This window comes from Denticeps clupeoides, chromosome 1 (genome assembly GCF_900700375.1).
Source record: "Denticeps clupeoides chromosome 1, fDenClu1.1, whole genome shotgun sequence".
In the NCBI taxonomy this organism is placed as follows: domain Eukaryota; kingdom Metazoa; phylum Chordata; class Actinopteri; order Clupeiformes; family Denticipitidae; genus Denticeps; species Denticeps clupeoides.
The window spans coordinates 22,497,637-22,514,772 of NC_041707.1; the positions used below are offsets into that span (position 1 = coordinate 22,497,637).

At 42.9% G+C, this 17,136-nt stretch overlaps 1 protein-coding gene across 1 annotated transcript; it reads left to right on the forward strand.

Annotated features, from left to right (window-relative positions):
- Positions 1–5,846: 5,846 nt before the first annotated feature.
- Positions 5,847–10,988, forward strand: cct7 (chaperonin containing TCP1, subunit 7 (eta)). The gene is made up of 11 exons (XM_028977255.1): positions 5,847–5,854; positions 7,011–7,164; positions 7,264–7,370; positions 7,485–7,663; positions 8,002–8,173; positions 8,857–9,021; positions 9,192–9,380; positions 9,503–9,600; positions 9,709–9,841; positions 9,927–10,133; positions 10,475–10,988. Exons 1-11 carry the CDS (start codon positions 5,849–5,851, stop codon positions 10,703–10,705), a joined length of 1,641 nt encoding a protein of 546 aa, XP_028833088.1. The 5' UTR covers positions 5,847–5,848; the 3' UTR covers positions 10,706–10,988.
- The last annotated feature ends 6,148 nt before the right edge of the window (positions 10,989–17,136 follow it).

Genomic DNA, 17,136 nt, shown 5'->3' on the forward strand with positions numbered 1-17,136 from the left:
GTGGCACATCTGACTGGGTTAACTGGTGATCACTGAACACACCTTCCTCCTGTAGCTGAGCAATGACATCTGCACACAGGGTAGTAGCCATAGATCCGCTATCGAGTGTCCCCTGCAGTTCAATTTTACTCTGCATTCGTACCAAGGTGTAAAGCCCTCACTCTGACCTGCTTTTAAAGAATTCTGAAACACCATTGCCTTACCCGCTGACGCCATTGTACAACAATGTGAATACACAGACTCAATATCATCAGTGGAGGATGAATCAAATAGCCCCTCATTGCCCTCCTTCAGCTCGAGGCATTTCAGTTTCCCTGACATGGCCCGTCCTGTGTGTGACCAGATTTTGATCTGCGTGGCACAAAATTAGTTACTACCAACATGTCCAGGAGAGTAACATCTGAAACAGAGCTTATGCATCCTACAGTGAATGTTTGTTGTGTGCTCAGAGCTATCACAGACTCTGCATTTACCAGGCCGTTTGGGTGAAAATTCAGGGGGTGCCACGTGCACGGATTGAGGGTGAGTTACAAGAGTTTTCTCTAACATGCCCAAAACTCTATTAAGCATAGAGTCTCCAGCCTGTTTTTGTTTCCAAACCCCATGCGACGCAATACCTTCTGATGTCACATCACCACTTCCGCCATGGTCCAACCCACCATCTACAAATACCGCACACTGCCCCAGGCGACTACCTCTAGCTTTACGCTCCCGTTAAAATTATTTCCAAGCGCTCTTGCACCTACCAGCTGTCCACGAACGAAGACGAACACCAGAGCGAGCTCACGGTCTGGACAATTTTGAACCAACACCTCTGCAGCTCGATTTAATCTGATCCAATAGTCCAGTGATCCCTCGTTAGGTCGTGGTCTGGTCGCATAGAAATTTGCCAGAGGTAGGCCTGAGCTAACGGAATCTGCAAAATGGTGTCTCAGAATGTTAAACACTGATGTAACATCTGCTATCTGTGTATTATTACGCATCCATACCTTGGTAATTTCTCTGGCCCAACCCAGCAGTCTATCGACCACCTCCCCGACCATCTTTTTGGTCCCCACAGATGGATGAACTGACCTCCCCCTCCCAGTAATAGTCAGCATAGGGCTATCAAACATCCCATCCTTTTTACCAAACCCCACCTGTGGTGTGAAAATAGAAGTTCCCCTTCAGGCACTAGAAACCCCTGTGACTCAAATTCAAATTTTATTTGTCACATACATAGTCATACACGGTATGATATGCAGTGAAATGCTTTTTGTGACTGCTACAGACCACAGTATTGCAAGTGTTGCAAGTATACAATGAACAAATATGCAAATATTGCAAACATAACCAAATATTACACTTTTACGTCTTTAACATAAAATGTGTGTAACTGGTAGGGTGAAGGTGTGCAAATGAGTAAAAGACAATGTCTAAAGAAAAGAGCCATAAAAAAAGAGCAGTAAAGTAAAAAGTGCAGAGTGATTTTGTGCAAAGTCCGGAGTGATTGAAGGTGAAAGTGCTGGAGTTCTATGTACTGTTGTTGTTGAGAGCTCGGCCAGCCTGCAGGAAGAAGCTCCTCCTCATTCTCTCTGTGTTGGACTTCAGGGAGCGAAAGCGCTTTCCTGATCGCAACAGAGAGAAGAGTCCACTGTTGGGGTGGCTGAGGTCCTTCACTATCTTCCTGGCCCTGGTACAGCACCGTTTGCTGTAGATAGATTGAAGGTCAGGGAGCTTGGTACGGATTATTCGTTCGGCTGATCGAACCACCCTCTGTAGGGCTCGCCTGTCCTGCATGGTGCTGTTCCTGAACCAGGTTGAGCTATTTCCCGTCAGGATGCTCTCTATGGTGAAGGAGTATAAGCTCCTGACCACCTTGGAGGACAGTCTAAAGTCTCTTATTCACCACGGTGTTGATGTGACAGGACCATGACAGGTCCTGCGTGATGTTGACAATGAGGTAACGGAAGCTGTCCACTCTCTCCAATGGGCACCTGTTGATGACAGGGGTCTGGTAGGTCCTCTCCTGCTTGTACTGAAGTCCACTATTAACTCCTTTGTCTTGCTGATGTTCAGGTGGAGATTGTTCCTCTGGCACCAGTTCACCAGATTTCAACCTCCTCCAGGTAGGCCGTCTCGTTGTCAGAGATCAACTTGATGATGGTGGTGGAGTTAGTAGTGGCTGCACAGTCGTATGTGTACAAGGAGTACAGCAGGGGGCTCAAAACACAGCCCTGGGGGGCTCCAGTGTTGAGGGTGATTGAGGCTGAGACATGTCCGCCCATCCTTACTGCCTGTGGTTTCCCGGTAAGGACGTTGGAGATCCACTGACAGAGAGATGAGCTGAGTCTCAGGTTTTGAGTGTGGAAGGGATTATTGTGTTAAATGCTGAACTGTAGTCAATTAAAAGCATTTTAACATAATTTCCCTTCCGAGTGTCCAGGTAGGTGAGTGCTGTATGGAGGAGATGTGATATGGCGTCATCTGTGGATCGCAAACTGTAGTGGGTCGAGTGTATCTGGTAATAAAGAAATGATGAAGTCTCTGACCAGCCGTTCAAAGATCTTCATCACTACTGAGGTGAGGGCTACAGGGCGGTAGTCGTTGAGGGAGGCAGGATGGGTTTTCTTGGGGACCGGAACAATGATGGACTCCTTGAAGCATGTGGGGATCACCGACTGAGAGAGAGAGAAGTTGAATATCTCTGTAAACACAGGTGCTAGCTGGTCCGCGCAGGCTCTGAGGATTCTCCACGAGACGCCGTCTGGTCCTGCTGCCTTCCTGGTGTTCACTCTCTTGAAGGCTCTCCTCACATCATGCTCGGTGATGACGAATGCATTCTCGGTGCTGGCCGTGTCCTCCTGTCTGCAGCTGTTGGAGGCGCTAGCCGTAGCATCACTAGCGCCTTTAGCTGCAGCCTCGAAGCAAGCATAGAATGTATTTAGCTCGTCTGCCAGAGACACGTCCGCTTTCGTCGTACCAGATGTTGGTGCTTTATTGTCCGTAGTCCCTGCCACAGGCTCCTAGAGTCACTCTGTTAGAGTTGTGACTCCAGTTTCTTCCCGTAGCGCTGCTTCGCCTCCTTCACCACTTTCCTGACGCTGTACGACGCAGCCTTGTATGGTTCCATGTCCCCGGAAGCGAGCCCCGCGTTATAGGTCGCGGTGCGAGATTTCAGAGCGTCGCGGAGGGTTTTATCCACCCACGGCTTCTGATTGAGAAACGTTCTGAAGATTGTTTTCTGAACTGTGTCGTCCGTTAGATTTCCAATGAAACTCACAACCGCTTCCGCAAACTCACTGATGTTTCCGGAACTACTCTGGAACATGCCCCAGTCTGCATCATCCAGTGCGTCCTGAAGAGCGGCCACCGATTGGTCCGTCCAGCGTGCCACCTTCCTCTGAACCGGAACTTCCTGTTTAAGCCTTTGTTTGTATTTAGGCATGAGGAAGATGGCGGCAAGGTCGGATTTTCCAAATGGTGGACAAGATTGTGCCCTGTATCCGTCCTTTATTGTAGTGTAGCAATGGTCCAGTGTCCTTTCGCCCCTGGTGGGGCAGGTGATGTGCTGATGAAAATTCGTCCCGCAGCGTCCCGGTGCTGTGTTTGGTGCTGTGTGAGCGCCTCCTGCAGTTCGCATAAGGCAGTGTCCGTGTCCGCTTTCGGTGGAATGTAAGCGGCGCTGATGATGACTGATGTGAACTCCCGAGGAAGGTAAAAGGGACGACACTTGATGGACAATAGTTCCAGATTCGGTGAGCAGGAGTGTGTGAGAGGGACAACGGTATTGCACCAGTTGTTATTTACCATCAAACACACTCTCGCCTCCCCTCGTCTTCCCCAAGTTGCGTGTCCCGTCCATGCGGTGGACCGAGAAGAACTCGGCCGGCTGGATGGCGTGGTCCGGCACCGCTGGATTCAGCCATGTCTCGGTGAAGCAGAGGAGATTGCAGTCCCTGATGTCTCTCTGGAACTTTACCCTGGCCCTGAGGTCATCGAGCTTGTTCTCCAGTGACTGGACGTTAGGCGAGCAGGATGCTAGGCAGAGGTGTGCTGTGTGCACCGGCCCTCAGACTGGTCCTGACGCCGGCTCGTTTCCCCCGGGGCCGCCGCTTCGCGTCGCGTCCTTTGTTCTTCCTCAGGATTTCACTCGGCCAGCTGGGATCCGGAAAAGCAGTCAAAGTCTTCGAATTGTAAGTGCATTATATACTAATAGAAACAAGAGTGTCTCTACTGTATTTAATGCGTTCCATGGTGGTAGATTTGCCGGTGTAGGGTTGTTGAAAGAAAGTGTGCCATGTGTCCAAGAGAACTGAACCGGGTCTCCAACCCACTAACCCAAGGGCGCGGCCGCATCCAAACAGTTGTCGGGGGGTGATCAAAGTTTTATAACCCACTTCAACATTCTACAATTAAACAAACACCCGGATGGTCATTATAATTCCCTTACCCACACCAAAATAAAGTCTTTAATGAAATAAAAATAACATTCTTTAGAAAATAAGAAAATAAAAGAAACAAAGCACATATTTAAACAAATATACATATAAACCGACCATATCACACTGATACAGCTGCAAGAATGATGGTGAGTAGCGAGTCGTGGCTCCTGTTAAAGGGGAATCTTTGCCCATCCGTGATTGTATCGATGTGTGCTGTTTGGGTTATTTCGACGTTGTGCACCGGCCGCGCTATTCTTTTAGCACGTGGTTGTATTTTTTAAAAGATGAGACAGTTGGATGGATGATTTCTTTTAGTGCTCAGTTGCGAGCTAGCTGCTAGCTGTTAGCACCATCTGTCGTATCCCCGCCTATGACGGGATCCTCCTCGTGTTTGACAGCCGGTGTTTTGTCGATGTTAGAGTTTTCCCGCCTCAGATTACGGGTCTGTATGGTTTATTGTTTTAGTTGCTGTGTTGGTCTTTTCTCTTGAAGCATATTTATTTAATCCTATTTCCATCTAAGACAATTCGATAGCTAAAATTCAGGGGGTGAATCCAAACAGTTGTCGGGGGGTGATCAAAAGTTTTATAACCCACTTCAACATTCTACAATTAAACAAACACCCGGATGGTCATTATAATTCCCTTACCCACACCAAAATAAAGTCTTTAATGAAATAAAAATAACATTCTTTAGAAAATAAGAAAATAAAAGAAACAAAGCACATATTTAAACAAATATACATATAAACCGACCATATCACACTGATACAGCTGCAAGAATGATGGTGAGTAGCGAGTCGTGGCTCCTGTTAAAGGGGAATCTTTGCCCATCCGTGATTGTATCGATGTGTGCTGTTTGGGTTATTTCGACGTTGTGCACCGGCCGCGCTATTCTTTTAGCACGTGGTTGTATTTTTTAAAAGATGAGACAGTTGGATGGATGATTTCTTTTAGCGCTCAGTTGCGAGCTAGCTGCTAGCTGTTAGCACCATCTGTCGTATCCCCGCCTATGACGGGATCCTCCTCGTGTTTGACAGCCGGTGTTTTGTCGATGTTAGAGTTTTCCCGCCTCAGATTACGGGTCTGTATGGTTTATTGTTTTAGTTGCTGTGTTGGTCTTTTCTCTTGAAGCATATTTATTTAGTCCTATTTCCATCTAAGACGATTCGATAGCTAAAATTCAGGGGGTGAATCCAAACAGTTGTCGGGGGGTGATCAAAGTTTTATAACCCACTTCAACATTCTACAATTAAACAAACACCTGGATTGTCATTATAATTCCCTTACTCACACCAGAATAGTCTTTAATAAAATAAAAATAAAATTCTTAGAAAATAAGAAAATAAAAGAAACAAAGCACATATTTCAAGAAATATACTTATAAATCTAGTGTAACCATATCGCTCCGATACACCTGCAAGAATGATGGTGAGTAGCGAGGGGAATCTTTGCCCATCCGTGATGGTATCGATGTGGGATGTTCGGGTTATTTCGACGTTGTGCACCGGCCGCGCTATTCTTTTAGTGCGTGGTTGTATTTTTTTTTTAAAAGATGAGAGTTGGATGAATGAATTGTTTTAGCGCTCAGTCGCGAGCTAGCTGCTAGCTGTTAGCACCATTCTGTCGTATCCCCGCCTATGACGGGATCCTCCTCGTGTTTGACAGCCGGTGTTTTGTCGACGTTAGAGTTTTCCCGCCTCAGATTACGGGTCTGTATGGTTTATTGTTTTAGTTGCTGTGTTGGTCTTTTCTCTTGAAGCATATTTATTTAGTCCTATTTCCATCTAAGACGATTCGATAGCTAAAATTCAGGGGGTGAATCCAAACAGTTGTCGGGGGGTGATCAAAGTTTTATAACCCACTTCAACATTCTACAATTAAACAAACACCTGGATTGTCATTATAATTCCCTTACTCACACCAGAATACAGTCTTTAATAAAATAAAAATAAAATTCTTAGAAAATAAGAAAATAAAAGAAACAAAGCACATATTTCAAGAAATATACTTATAAATCTAGTGTAACCATATCGCTCCGATACACCTGCAAGAATGATGGTGAGTAGCGAGGGGAATCTTTGCCCATCCGTGATGGTATCAATGTGTGCTGTTCGGGTTATTTCGACGTTGTGCACCGGCCGCGCTATTCTTTTAGTGCGTGGTTGTATTTTTTTTAAAAGATGAGAGTTGGATGAATGAATTGTTTTAGCGCTCAGTAGCGAGCTAGCTGCTAGCACCATTCTGTCGTATCCCCGCCTATGACGGGATCCTCCTCGAGTTTGACAGCCGGTGTTTTGTCGACGTTAGAGTTTTCGATAGCTTCGATAGCTAATGAGTTAACACGCTGTGGACCTGAACACAATGTAAAGGAAATATGTTATGTTCGCAGTGTTTGTAGTGGTCTAGTGGTAGTTTTTTTAAATGTACTTGTATGTTGCTATTGGGAGTGATGTGGTTTAACGTTTGAAAACTCCAAAACACTGTAGTGTGCTTTTCGCCCAGTTGTGGGTACTGTATTTTCCCCTTAATTCCTTTTGGATTTTTGGGATGGATTTTTAACCATGTAAATGTGTCCTCACCACAGCCCACACCAGTAATTGTGCTGAAGGAGGGGACAGACACTTCCCAAGGTGTCCCACAGCTCGTCAGCAACATCAATGCCTGTCAGGTCATCGCGGAGGCTGTCCGCACCACGCTTGGTCCCCGTGGCATGGACAAGCTGATAGTGGACAACAGAGGTGCGTCAGTGCACTAGAGTACCAGTTTACTCGTTTTCAGGTGTACTTTGAGACTGGAAAATTTAAATGTTGAGTTTTTTTTCTTCTTCTTATTTTAAGGAAAAGCCACTATTTCTAATGATGGGGCCACCATTTTAAATCTGCTGGACGTGGTTCACCCAGCAGCCAAAACCCTAGTGGAAATTGCAAGAGCCCAGGATGCTGAGGTAGGTGCAGTGCATGCTATCATGTCAATGAAGTTGGCATATGGACATCATTATGACTTCACTTTGACTTTCATTAAAGCACGGCTTAAAGTACTGATTTCTGTTTTCCTTTAGGTGGGAGATGGTACAACTTCCGTGACGCTCCTGGCGGCCGAATTCCTGAAGCAGTTGAAGTCTTACGTAGAGGAGGGACTCCATGCTCAAACTATTATTCGCGCATTCCGCACCGCCACCCAGCTTGCAGTCAAGAAGATTAAGGATATTGCGGTTACCATCAAGAAGGACGACAGAGAGTGAGTGTGGTGTATTGGCTTTTCTGGTGGTTTCGTGATATGCATGTATATGCTATTTTCGCATTGACTTAATATAAAATATTTTGAGTCATATATTATGGTTGTATGCTTGTTAGAAACAAAAAGAAATTCTGATATTAGTGTACATTGAACAAAACTGTATACATCTCTGAGAAACCGTTTTTTTTGTATGTCTTAATGACTTTTTGGATCATTTTTATTTGTAGTATGCAATGTAAGGATGACTCTTAGTCAAGGAAAATATTGCAGTATTTGTATTTTTTGTCTCATACGCTGTGTTGCTTTTCTTTCAATTATCTATATGCCTGTTGCTCTAGAGAGCAAAGGAAATTGCTGGAGAAGTGTGCTGCCACCGCACTGAACTCGAAGCTCATTGCAGGACAGAAGGAGTTCTTCTCCAACATGGTTGTGGATGCTGTGATGATGCTGGATGAACTTCTGCCCCTCAAGATGATTGGTATGAAGAAAGTGCAGGGTGGCGCCTTGGAGGTAAGCAAGAATAATTTAAAATTTGTATTAAGTCCGGATTATGTAATTGTTTGGTTTGTGGAAGGGATTTGGAGCCAAAATTAACTTTACAAACTTCTATTAAAAGTGAAATTACTTCTTAATATAATGGCAAATTATTGTTATACTGTATAATACAAAATGCACAAATATTATATAGATTAATAGTCACTGTATTAATAACTGTTGTGGCAAGAATAGGGCATTAAAATAAAGCATCTCATACCCATTATATGCCTGAGCTGGACTCATGCATTGAGTCCCTTCTTAGTTACAAAAGAGTAACATTCAAATTAGTAGTAAGAGACTCCACATTGTTATAAGATAACATTCCATATAACGTGAGAAGGCAATGTAAATACTGTGATGTAAGATAAGCTGTGGCCATTACATTTTAAAAACAGGTTTCTCATCTGAGAAATGCTGTACAGTTTACATTTTCTGAAAAGTCAGCTTTGATGTTTTCATTTCCTTTAACAGAGATGGCAGCAGCCTCTAAACTGCATCTAATCACTGAATATCAGTGATCAATTAAATAAAACACCAATGCAGATAATCAAGAAAAAATGCCCAAAATCGACTGGCAATTGTCGGCCAGTTCATACTTAAAGCAAGCACAAGTAATAAAGTATTTATTACTGTTATTTTTTTGTCTGGATCTCCAGGACTCTCAACTGGTGGCAGGTGTTGCCTTCAAGAAAACCATCTCTTATGCTGGATTTGAAATGCAACCAAAACGTTATGAGAACCCAAAGATTGCCCTACTCAACATTGAGTTGGAGCTCAAAGCAGAGAAAGATAACGCTGAAGTCAGAGTTAACAATATTCAGGTATGAACCAGTAATGCTACTATTGGTTATCACAAGTTAATAGTTGCATCATGTGTGGAGTTTGGCTATTTTATATGTTGCCATGTAAGGGTTGGACCGAAAAAAGTAAGTGAATAGTTGCAAGGGAAACTGAAAAACTGTAATGTGTACCCCCCTCTCTCTCTTTTTAGGACTATCAGGCCATTGTAGATGCAGAGTGGACTATCCTCTATGACAAATTGGAGAAGATATTCAAATCTGGGGCAAAAGTAGTGCTCTCCAAGCTTCCTATTGGAGATGTGGCCACACAATACTTTGCAGACAGGGATCTGTTCTGTGCTGGCAGGGTCCAGGAAGAAGACCTCAAGAGAACAATGATGGTAATGAAATGCAAGATTGTGGCAACCACAATCCAGCGAAGCAACCTGTCCATTGATGAAGTAGTTTGTTGGATGTTTTGTACGCCATGGATTGTTGAGCTCATGTGTAAATTTTCCTCCAGGCCTGCGGGGGCTCCATTCAGACGAGTGTGGGCTCTTTGACCGATGATGTGCTTGGTCAGTGTGAACTGTTTGAAGAGGTGCAGGTTGGAGGAGAGAGGTAAAGAACATGAACATGGAATCAGTTTTTCTCTGTTTTAAGGAAACTGCTAATGCTAAAGCACTTGCTGCCATTGTCTCTCTTCCTTCATGTGCTATCTCTCTATAGGTACAATTTCTTTAAGGGCTGTCCCAAGGCCAAAACATGCACCATCATACTGAGGGGTGGAGCTGAGCAGTTCATGGAGGAAACGGAGCGTTCACTGCATGATGCAATCATGATTGTGCGCAGAACTATTAAGGTGAGCTGATTTCCATGGTTGTGACTTGTATTATTATTGTTTGTTGAAATTACTACTTCTTATAATGTGCATTAATTAATTATAGAACGATTCCATTGTGGCTGGAGGTGGTTCAATTGAGATGGAGTTGTCCAAGTACCTAAGGGATTACTCCAGAACCATTCCAGGCAAGCAGCAGCTTCTGATTGGCGCATATGCCAAAGCTTTGGAGGTTATCCCCCGACAGTTATGTGACAACGCCGGCTTTGATGCCACCAACATTCTTAACAAGCTTAGAGCCAAGCATGCTCAGGTATGTGTCTAACATCCACTGTGTCATACAATGCTTCTGTGCAGACTTTGTGAAGTCATTTTCAAAATCAGGAAATTACAAAACAGGTCCTTACACAGTATTATCTGAGGTCTTTAATTGTGACAAACACAAAGTGCCAGGGACAGTAAAACTAGAAAAGAGCAGAACGGTTAAAAGTGGAGGTGAGCGCAGCATAGGTGATATTGGACATCTGGGAGCATTTATTCAACATTTGATTTCTTCAGATGGAGAAAAAAAAAAAAGTAATCACACATCTGGAAACTGACGTTTAAACTGCTGTTACATAACTCATGTGTCCCTTCCCTTTTCCCTCTCCACAGGGTGGCATGTGGTATGGTGTAGACGTCAACAACGAAGATATTGCTGACAATTTCAAGGCCTGTGTGTGGGAGCCTGCCATTGTGCGCATCCATGCTCTAACTGCTGCTTCTGAGGCTGCCTGTCTAATCCTGTCTGTTGATGAGACCATCAAAAACCCTCGCTCAACCACTGATGGTCCCCCAGGGCCTGCTGGCAGGGGCCGTGGACGTCCACATGGTCATCCACATTAGACCGCCCCCCAGGGCAGGTCTTGATATTCTGGACTGTATTGAAATGTTCACATGCTTTCACTTGTCTGCATTGGCTGTTGGCCACTCAGTTTGTTGATATTTGATTTACAAATTAGTTATTAACCCTCCCACTTCCTGGTCTTTTTAGTATAACATAGTCACTGGAAGAGCTGATTTCTTTGTAGAACCACTGATGTTGAGTTGGGCTACAATGATTCAACCAGACAGTGCATCCCATTTGTGAAGATATTTATTGGACCATTAAAAAGAATACTCCATTGTCCATTATGGCTTTGTCTTTTTTTTCTACACTTAAAACCCCCATAAAGCTCATTGGTTTAACTTTGAAATCTTTTTTTTTTTATGCTTTATTTGTGATTTTCAATTTTTCAACAACAAACAAATAACAGCTGTTGACCAATATCCATCCACCACCCTCAGTCCCACCTAGTGCTGCACAATTAATCTAATCGCAATCGTGATGTCAGTCTGTGCAATTACATGAATGCAAAAAGCTGCGATTTAAATATTAGTACATGGATTGAATCGGCAACATATCACTCATTCTCTCAAAGTTTGCGAGCTGACTGAAGTCTCACTTCAGTCGAATGTGATGTGTTTGGTCACATGACTTTCGATTCGGTTCAATGGAGACCTCACATTCGTGACTCACATAGACATATGGGTACACGTACGTCAACGTCGCCGCCATATTGCGATAGGCTCTGCTGTGGCGTGAAGCATATACATGTCTATGGAGAGAAGTGCATAAAAATGCCTCACTCTTGTGCTGCTTGGGGCTGTACAAACCGCTGTACGCTCCAAACCAGATCCCGGGGGATTACATTTCATAGGTAAGGCTGGACCATTATTTTGAATATATTTGGCCATTATAAAATCCCGTTTTATAAGTCTTAACCTTAGCTAAGCTAGGCTAAGCTAGTAAAGCTATGCATTCCTATGTTCAAGTCAGCCTCCAAACAACGTTTTGGTTAAACGTAAGAACTATAATATGGGATTTTATAATGGCCAAATATAATCAAAACAGTTGTTTATCCTTACCAGGGTTTGTTGTTTGACAGTAATGTAAAGAGTTTTTGTGGTTATTTAATTTTGTAGAATATTGTATTTTGACAGCATCGGGCATTTCAAGTTATAAGTAGTTTGTATGTTTCACTTTGAAATTAAACATTTCACTATTAGTAATTTGTATGCGACTTTTCATTGATATACAAGCAAGTGCCCTTTATCATATCGCATATCGCCATATTGATCTCAATAATTGCAATATGTCTTTTTTCCCCAAATCGTGCAGCCCTAGTCCCACCCATCAAACAGTAAGAAGATAAATAAATAAATAAATAAGAAAAGCAAAAAATAATAAAAAAAAAAAAAAAGAAGAAGGGAAGGGAAACAGCCTCATCTCAGTGTTGTAGTATTTTACTTTGTATATGCATTAAGAAATGACATGTCTATGCTGGAGATCAACTGGATGATTTCACATAATCAATAAATGGTGACCATATCTCCTTGAACTTTTCCTGACGATTAGCTTGATTGCATTGCAGTTTTTCCTACTGCAACATGGAGAGCATTTCCATAACCCAACTATTGAAAGAGGGGGGCTTGTCTGATTTCCACAACAGAAGAATAAGTCTTCTTGCCATTAATGAGGCGAAAGCTACCACCTTGGCTTGAGATATCGTAAGAATTATATCTGGAGGGGGGACCCCAAAAATAGAAATTAATGGTGTAGGTTAAATCGTTCTATTACATAAAGATGACAAGACTATGCAAATACTTTCCCAGAAATTGTACAATGACTGGCAGTTCCAGAACATGTGGCCTAAAGTAGCTGGCCCTTGGTGACATCGTAGGCACTCCGAGCTGGTATTAGGAAACATTTTTGCTAGTTTATCTAATGAGTAGTGTAGACGATGTAGTAATTTAAACTGGATCAAACATTGTCTAATACAGACCGAGGAGGTATGAATAGCTTCTAGGCACTGTTGCCAGATCTTATCTGTAAGTACAATGTTAAGATCCTGTTCCCATGTCACTTTAGTTTTCTCCCATGAGGGTGAATAAATGTTCTGGATCAGAGTATATAATTTATAAGTATATAAGTATATTATCCAGAGCAAGAATTTCATCTGCAGCATTTCTAGCTGGTGAATGTAAAAGTGTTTGTTCACAAAACCTCTAATCTGTAGGAATCTATAGAAATGAGATTTGGGAATATCGGAACTTTTTTGCAATGTTTCGAATGTTTGCTGTTCCTTCAGCAAAGAGGTCTTTGATAAAGATCAAGCCATTGTTGTGCCAGGTTTGAAATGCTGCTTTATACGAAAATGTTTCCTAAACTGGAGCCAAATCTTAAATGAGTGTTTTACTACAGGATTAAGGAGGCGTGAGTACGGCTGCATAGATATAGGAGCGCTCATTAAGGAAATAGGACAAAGCCCTGAATCACTGCACAATTCCATGTCTGCCCAAGCAGGGCCAGGATTATCACGCCACGCAAAGATCCAGTATATTAATTTACTTATGTTTGCTGCCCAATAGTAATACATGAAGTTTGGTAAACCCATACCACCTGCTGCTTTATGCATTTGTAAAAACACTGTATTAAAACCACTCCAACTTGTTACCTGGCAGAAAGAGGCATGGCACAATAGAGGTTAAAAATGAATTTATTAATTTATTAACACCGTTAAATAATTATTGTAGTTACATGTGAATATTGAATGTAAAAAGGTACCAAGGTTACAGAGAAAATAAAAAGCCCTGGCCTACAGGAAGTTGTCACGGACCAATCAGAACCTGTTGTTTCAGATGTCACGCCCCCGGTGCCTCCCATCTGGGGAAGACAAAGGGAGTGGGCGGTCCTAACAGCCGACACCTCACACGTTTGGTTTGGCTCGGGGGCCTCCCATCTGTGCAAGACAAAGAGGGTAGGCGGTCCCAACGGCCAACACCTCACACGTTGCCGTCTCACAAAAGGCATGAAAAACAGAGGTGTTGAATCTTCATGCACAACAATTGGCACAGGAATGTCACATTTTTTCTTGTAGACAGATAGGTAATTTATACAGATAGGTAAATTCCACAACCTGCTTAAATGGAAAGGAACTAAGATCCATTGCTAACTGATTAACCTGCAAAATGGTGCTTTTTTTATTAGACAAATATATTAGAAGGTCATCTGCATAAAGTGAGACCTTATGAGTTTTATTGAACCTGGTTACACCTGTAATCCTCTCCTCTTTCCTAAGGGCAATCGCCAAAGGCTCTATAGCTAAGTCAAAAAGGAAAGGTGACAGACAGCAACTCTGTCTTGTACCACGATGCAAAGGGAAATAATCTGATATTACAGAGTTAGTTCGTACAGAGGCCAGTGGTGAATTATACATTATTTTAACCCATGATATAAATGTCGGACCAAAACCAAATCTTTCCAAGACCTCAAATACTTTACATTACTTTACTTTATTTAGCAGACGCTTTTATCCAAAGCGACTTACAAGAGGAAGACACCAGCAATTCTCGTTTGATTTCTATAGAGTATTGAGTTTACAAACTAAGAGCCCTAATACGGCTCAACTTGTCAGCATGCTCAGAGATTGTTAGGTGCTAGACGAAGAAAATTATAATGTATTTATACATTCTTGTATTGTTTGTGTAATGTGTACACATGTGCGTGTGTAAGTGTTAGATTTGTCGATAATACTTTTTGAACAAGAGGGTTTTCACCTGCTTCTTAAAAGTGGTGATAGTCTCGGCTAGTCGTGTGGAGGAGGGCAGGTTGTTCCACCAGCCAGGGACAACAACGGAGAACAGAGATGATTGGAATCGGAGACCCCGTGAAGAAGGAATTTTTAGTCTCATTTCATTTGCTGATCTGAGAGAGCGTGCAGGAGTGTAGCTAGGTAGTATTGTATTGATATAGGAGGGCGCAGTTCCATTTACAGCCCTGTAGGCAAGCATCAAGGATTTGAACTCAATGCGAGCAGCAACCGGGAGCCAGTGGAGGGAGGTAAGAAGAGGTGTAACATGGATGTATTTTGGCTGATTGAAGATGAGACGGGCTGCCACATTTTGGATCATCTGGAGTGGTTTTATGGTGACAGCAGAGGCTCCAGCCAGGAGAGAGTTACAATAGTCGAGTTTGGAGATGACCATTGCCTGGACGAGGAGCTGCGTAGCCTGTTGCGAGAGAAAAGGCCTAATCTTGCGAATGTTGTAGAGAGTGAACCTTCAGGATCTGGAGATCGCAGCAACGTGATGGTTCAAACTCAGTTTATCATCTATCCAAACTCCAAGGCTTTTTGCAGATGCCGTGGGTGTTAACAGTAGCGAGCCAATTTGAATTGAAAGGTTTTGCTGAGGGGAATTGTTGCCTGGAAAGATCAGAATCTCGGTTTTGGATAGGTTGAGTTGGAGGTGTCGCTCAGACATCCATGCCGATATGTCTGAGAGACAGGCCGAAATTTTTGTTGCTATAGTAGCAAGACATGTGATTGGATGATGTGACCAAGTGAGCGAGTGTATATTGAGAATAGAAGGGGGCCAAGGACAGAGCCTTGTGGAAGCCCTGTGGTTACCCTAGAAAGGACAGATGTCTCACCTCCCCATGATACCTTGAAAGACTTGTCGTGGAGATAAGAGGTGAACCAATCTAGTACGGTTCAAACGCCTTTTCGGCATCTATAGAGATAATGATTTCAGGCTGGAGAGCAGAGTGTGAAGAATGTAATATATTGAACAAACAGCACATATTAAAGAATGATTGCTTGCCTGGTATAAAACCTGTTTTGGTCAATTATTTTAGGTATAACTGAATCCAGGTGGCAGGACATTTACGTGGGTCCTTATCTTTTTTTAGTAAAACCACTATGACTGCCTGGGTCATTGTACAGGGCAGTTTCTTTTGGGAGAGAATTTCCTCAAAAAGTCTACTTAAAAGAGGGGTCAGCTTGGCTGAAAAAACTTTAGAAAACTTAGTTGGGAATCCATCTGGGCCGGGAGGTTTACTTAGGAATTTCTAACTGATCAAGAAATGTATGTATTTCAGATGGACTGACATGGACCTGAGAAGTGTATAGTTTTGTATAATATTCCTTGAATTGTTCATTTATGGTTGTTGGCTGGCCTCTTGATCTGTCCCCATATTCAGAGTGGAAGATGTGATCTACCCAACCTCTCTTTAATTTTGAGTGTTCATTAACTCGAAGATGAGCCTCCTGTAGAAATATAATCTCAGGGGCCAGGGCTTTCAGAAGGGAACATTTTATAGGGTGGTGCAACCCTTTAATATTCCAGCTTACAAAACGCAGTGAGCCCGGCCCTGACCCGTTAAGACCAACCATATCGCGGATAGCCTAAGCAATCCCACACACTGAGAAGGAGAAGGGGGAGGGAGAAAGAGAAAGTAAATAAATAAACCAATAATGATAAAAAAAAATCAATGAATTCTGAAACTGTTGGAAAAATGTATATATGTTATCATGTAATTACTTATTTTATTCATATCCTTTAAGCACGAATATGTATTAATCCTTGGAATATTACTGACAACTCTTAATCATTAACAAACCTCAAAGCAAAGGTTTTAAGTTTGCAGGACTGCATGACCGCGACCTGAGGACCAACAACAAGCAGACTATGATGAACCAGAGTCCAATCACCTGAAGAATCTACAGACGAAGATGAACATGTCACCATGTCACCATGACTCGACCAAAGATCAATGCATAAGACTACGTGTGATTTTATGTGAACCCTAATGAACCTACCAAATAAAAGAAGGAGATGCGATGAAGGACGCCAGAGCTTTTGGAAGCCTGTTGTAAGGCGTGACTTCCATTCGCTCTCCTTGCAAGTAAAACGGACTCAAATGCTTTGTGTCTTTCTTCTCTTTGTTTAGTAAATGTTAGACTGACAGATAAACCTAACATTTAATTGGTCCTTCGAGCCGGATCCCAAGATACCGAAAGATCACCAGCAGACGGAGCGGAAAATCACCAGGAAAACCGTGGCCACGGTCAGAAAGACCCTTTTTGGGACTGGGAAAAACCGACTGTCGGCTGGGATCCGTAGGTTGAACGGGATCCTGTAATTGAGAGAAGACACGGGGTAAGTTGACTCTTATTTAAAATGGTATGAATGATTTGGTAACAAGAGGTTACATAATAAGAAGTTACAAGAGGTAACTGGGGTAAAAAGAGGTTACTTAAGCAAAACCCTGGGTATTCTAGACTCTGGCAGGTAAAAGGGCAGTTTTTAAGTTCCGTGGGGAGGTGCAGACTCCTCTGCCGGGGGGCAGTTAAATTCTGTGGGGAAGCGGACTCCTCTGCTTTTAAAAAGAACGTTCAATAATACTCATACAGGTGTATGAGCGTGCGCGCAGGTGTGAATGTGTGAATGAGAGC

What these genes read in the sequence shown, in the direction of transcription:
- cct7 (XM_028977255.1), top strand. An exon ending in TGCAGGGTGGCGCCTTGGAG is followed by an intron (nt 8,174 to 8,856) that starts GTAAGCAAGAAT and finishes CTGGATCTCCAG; the next exon opens with GACTCTCAACTGGTGGCAGG. An exon ending in TCAGAGTTAACAATATTCAG is followed by an intron (nt 9,022 to 9,191) that starts GTATGAACCAGT and finishes CTCTCTTTTTAG; the next exon opens with GACTATCAGGCCATTGTAGA.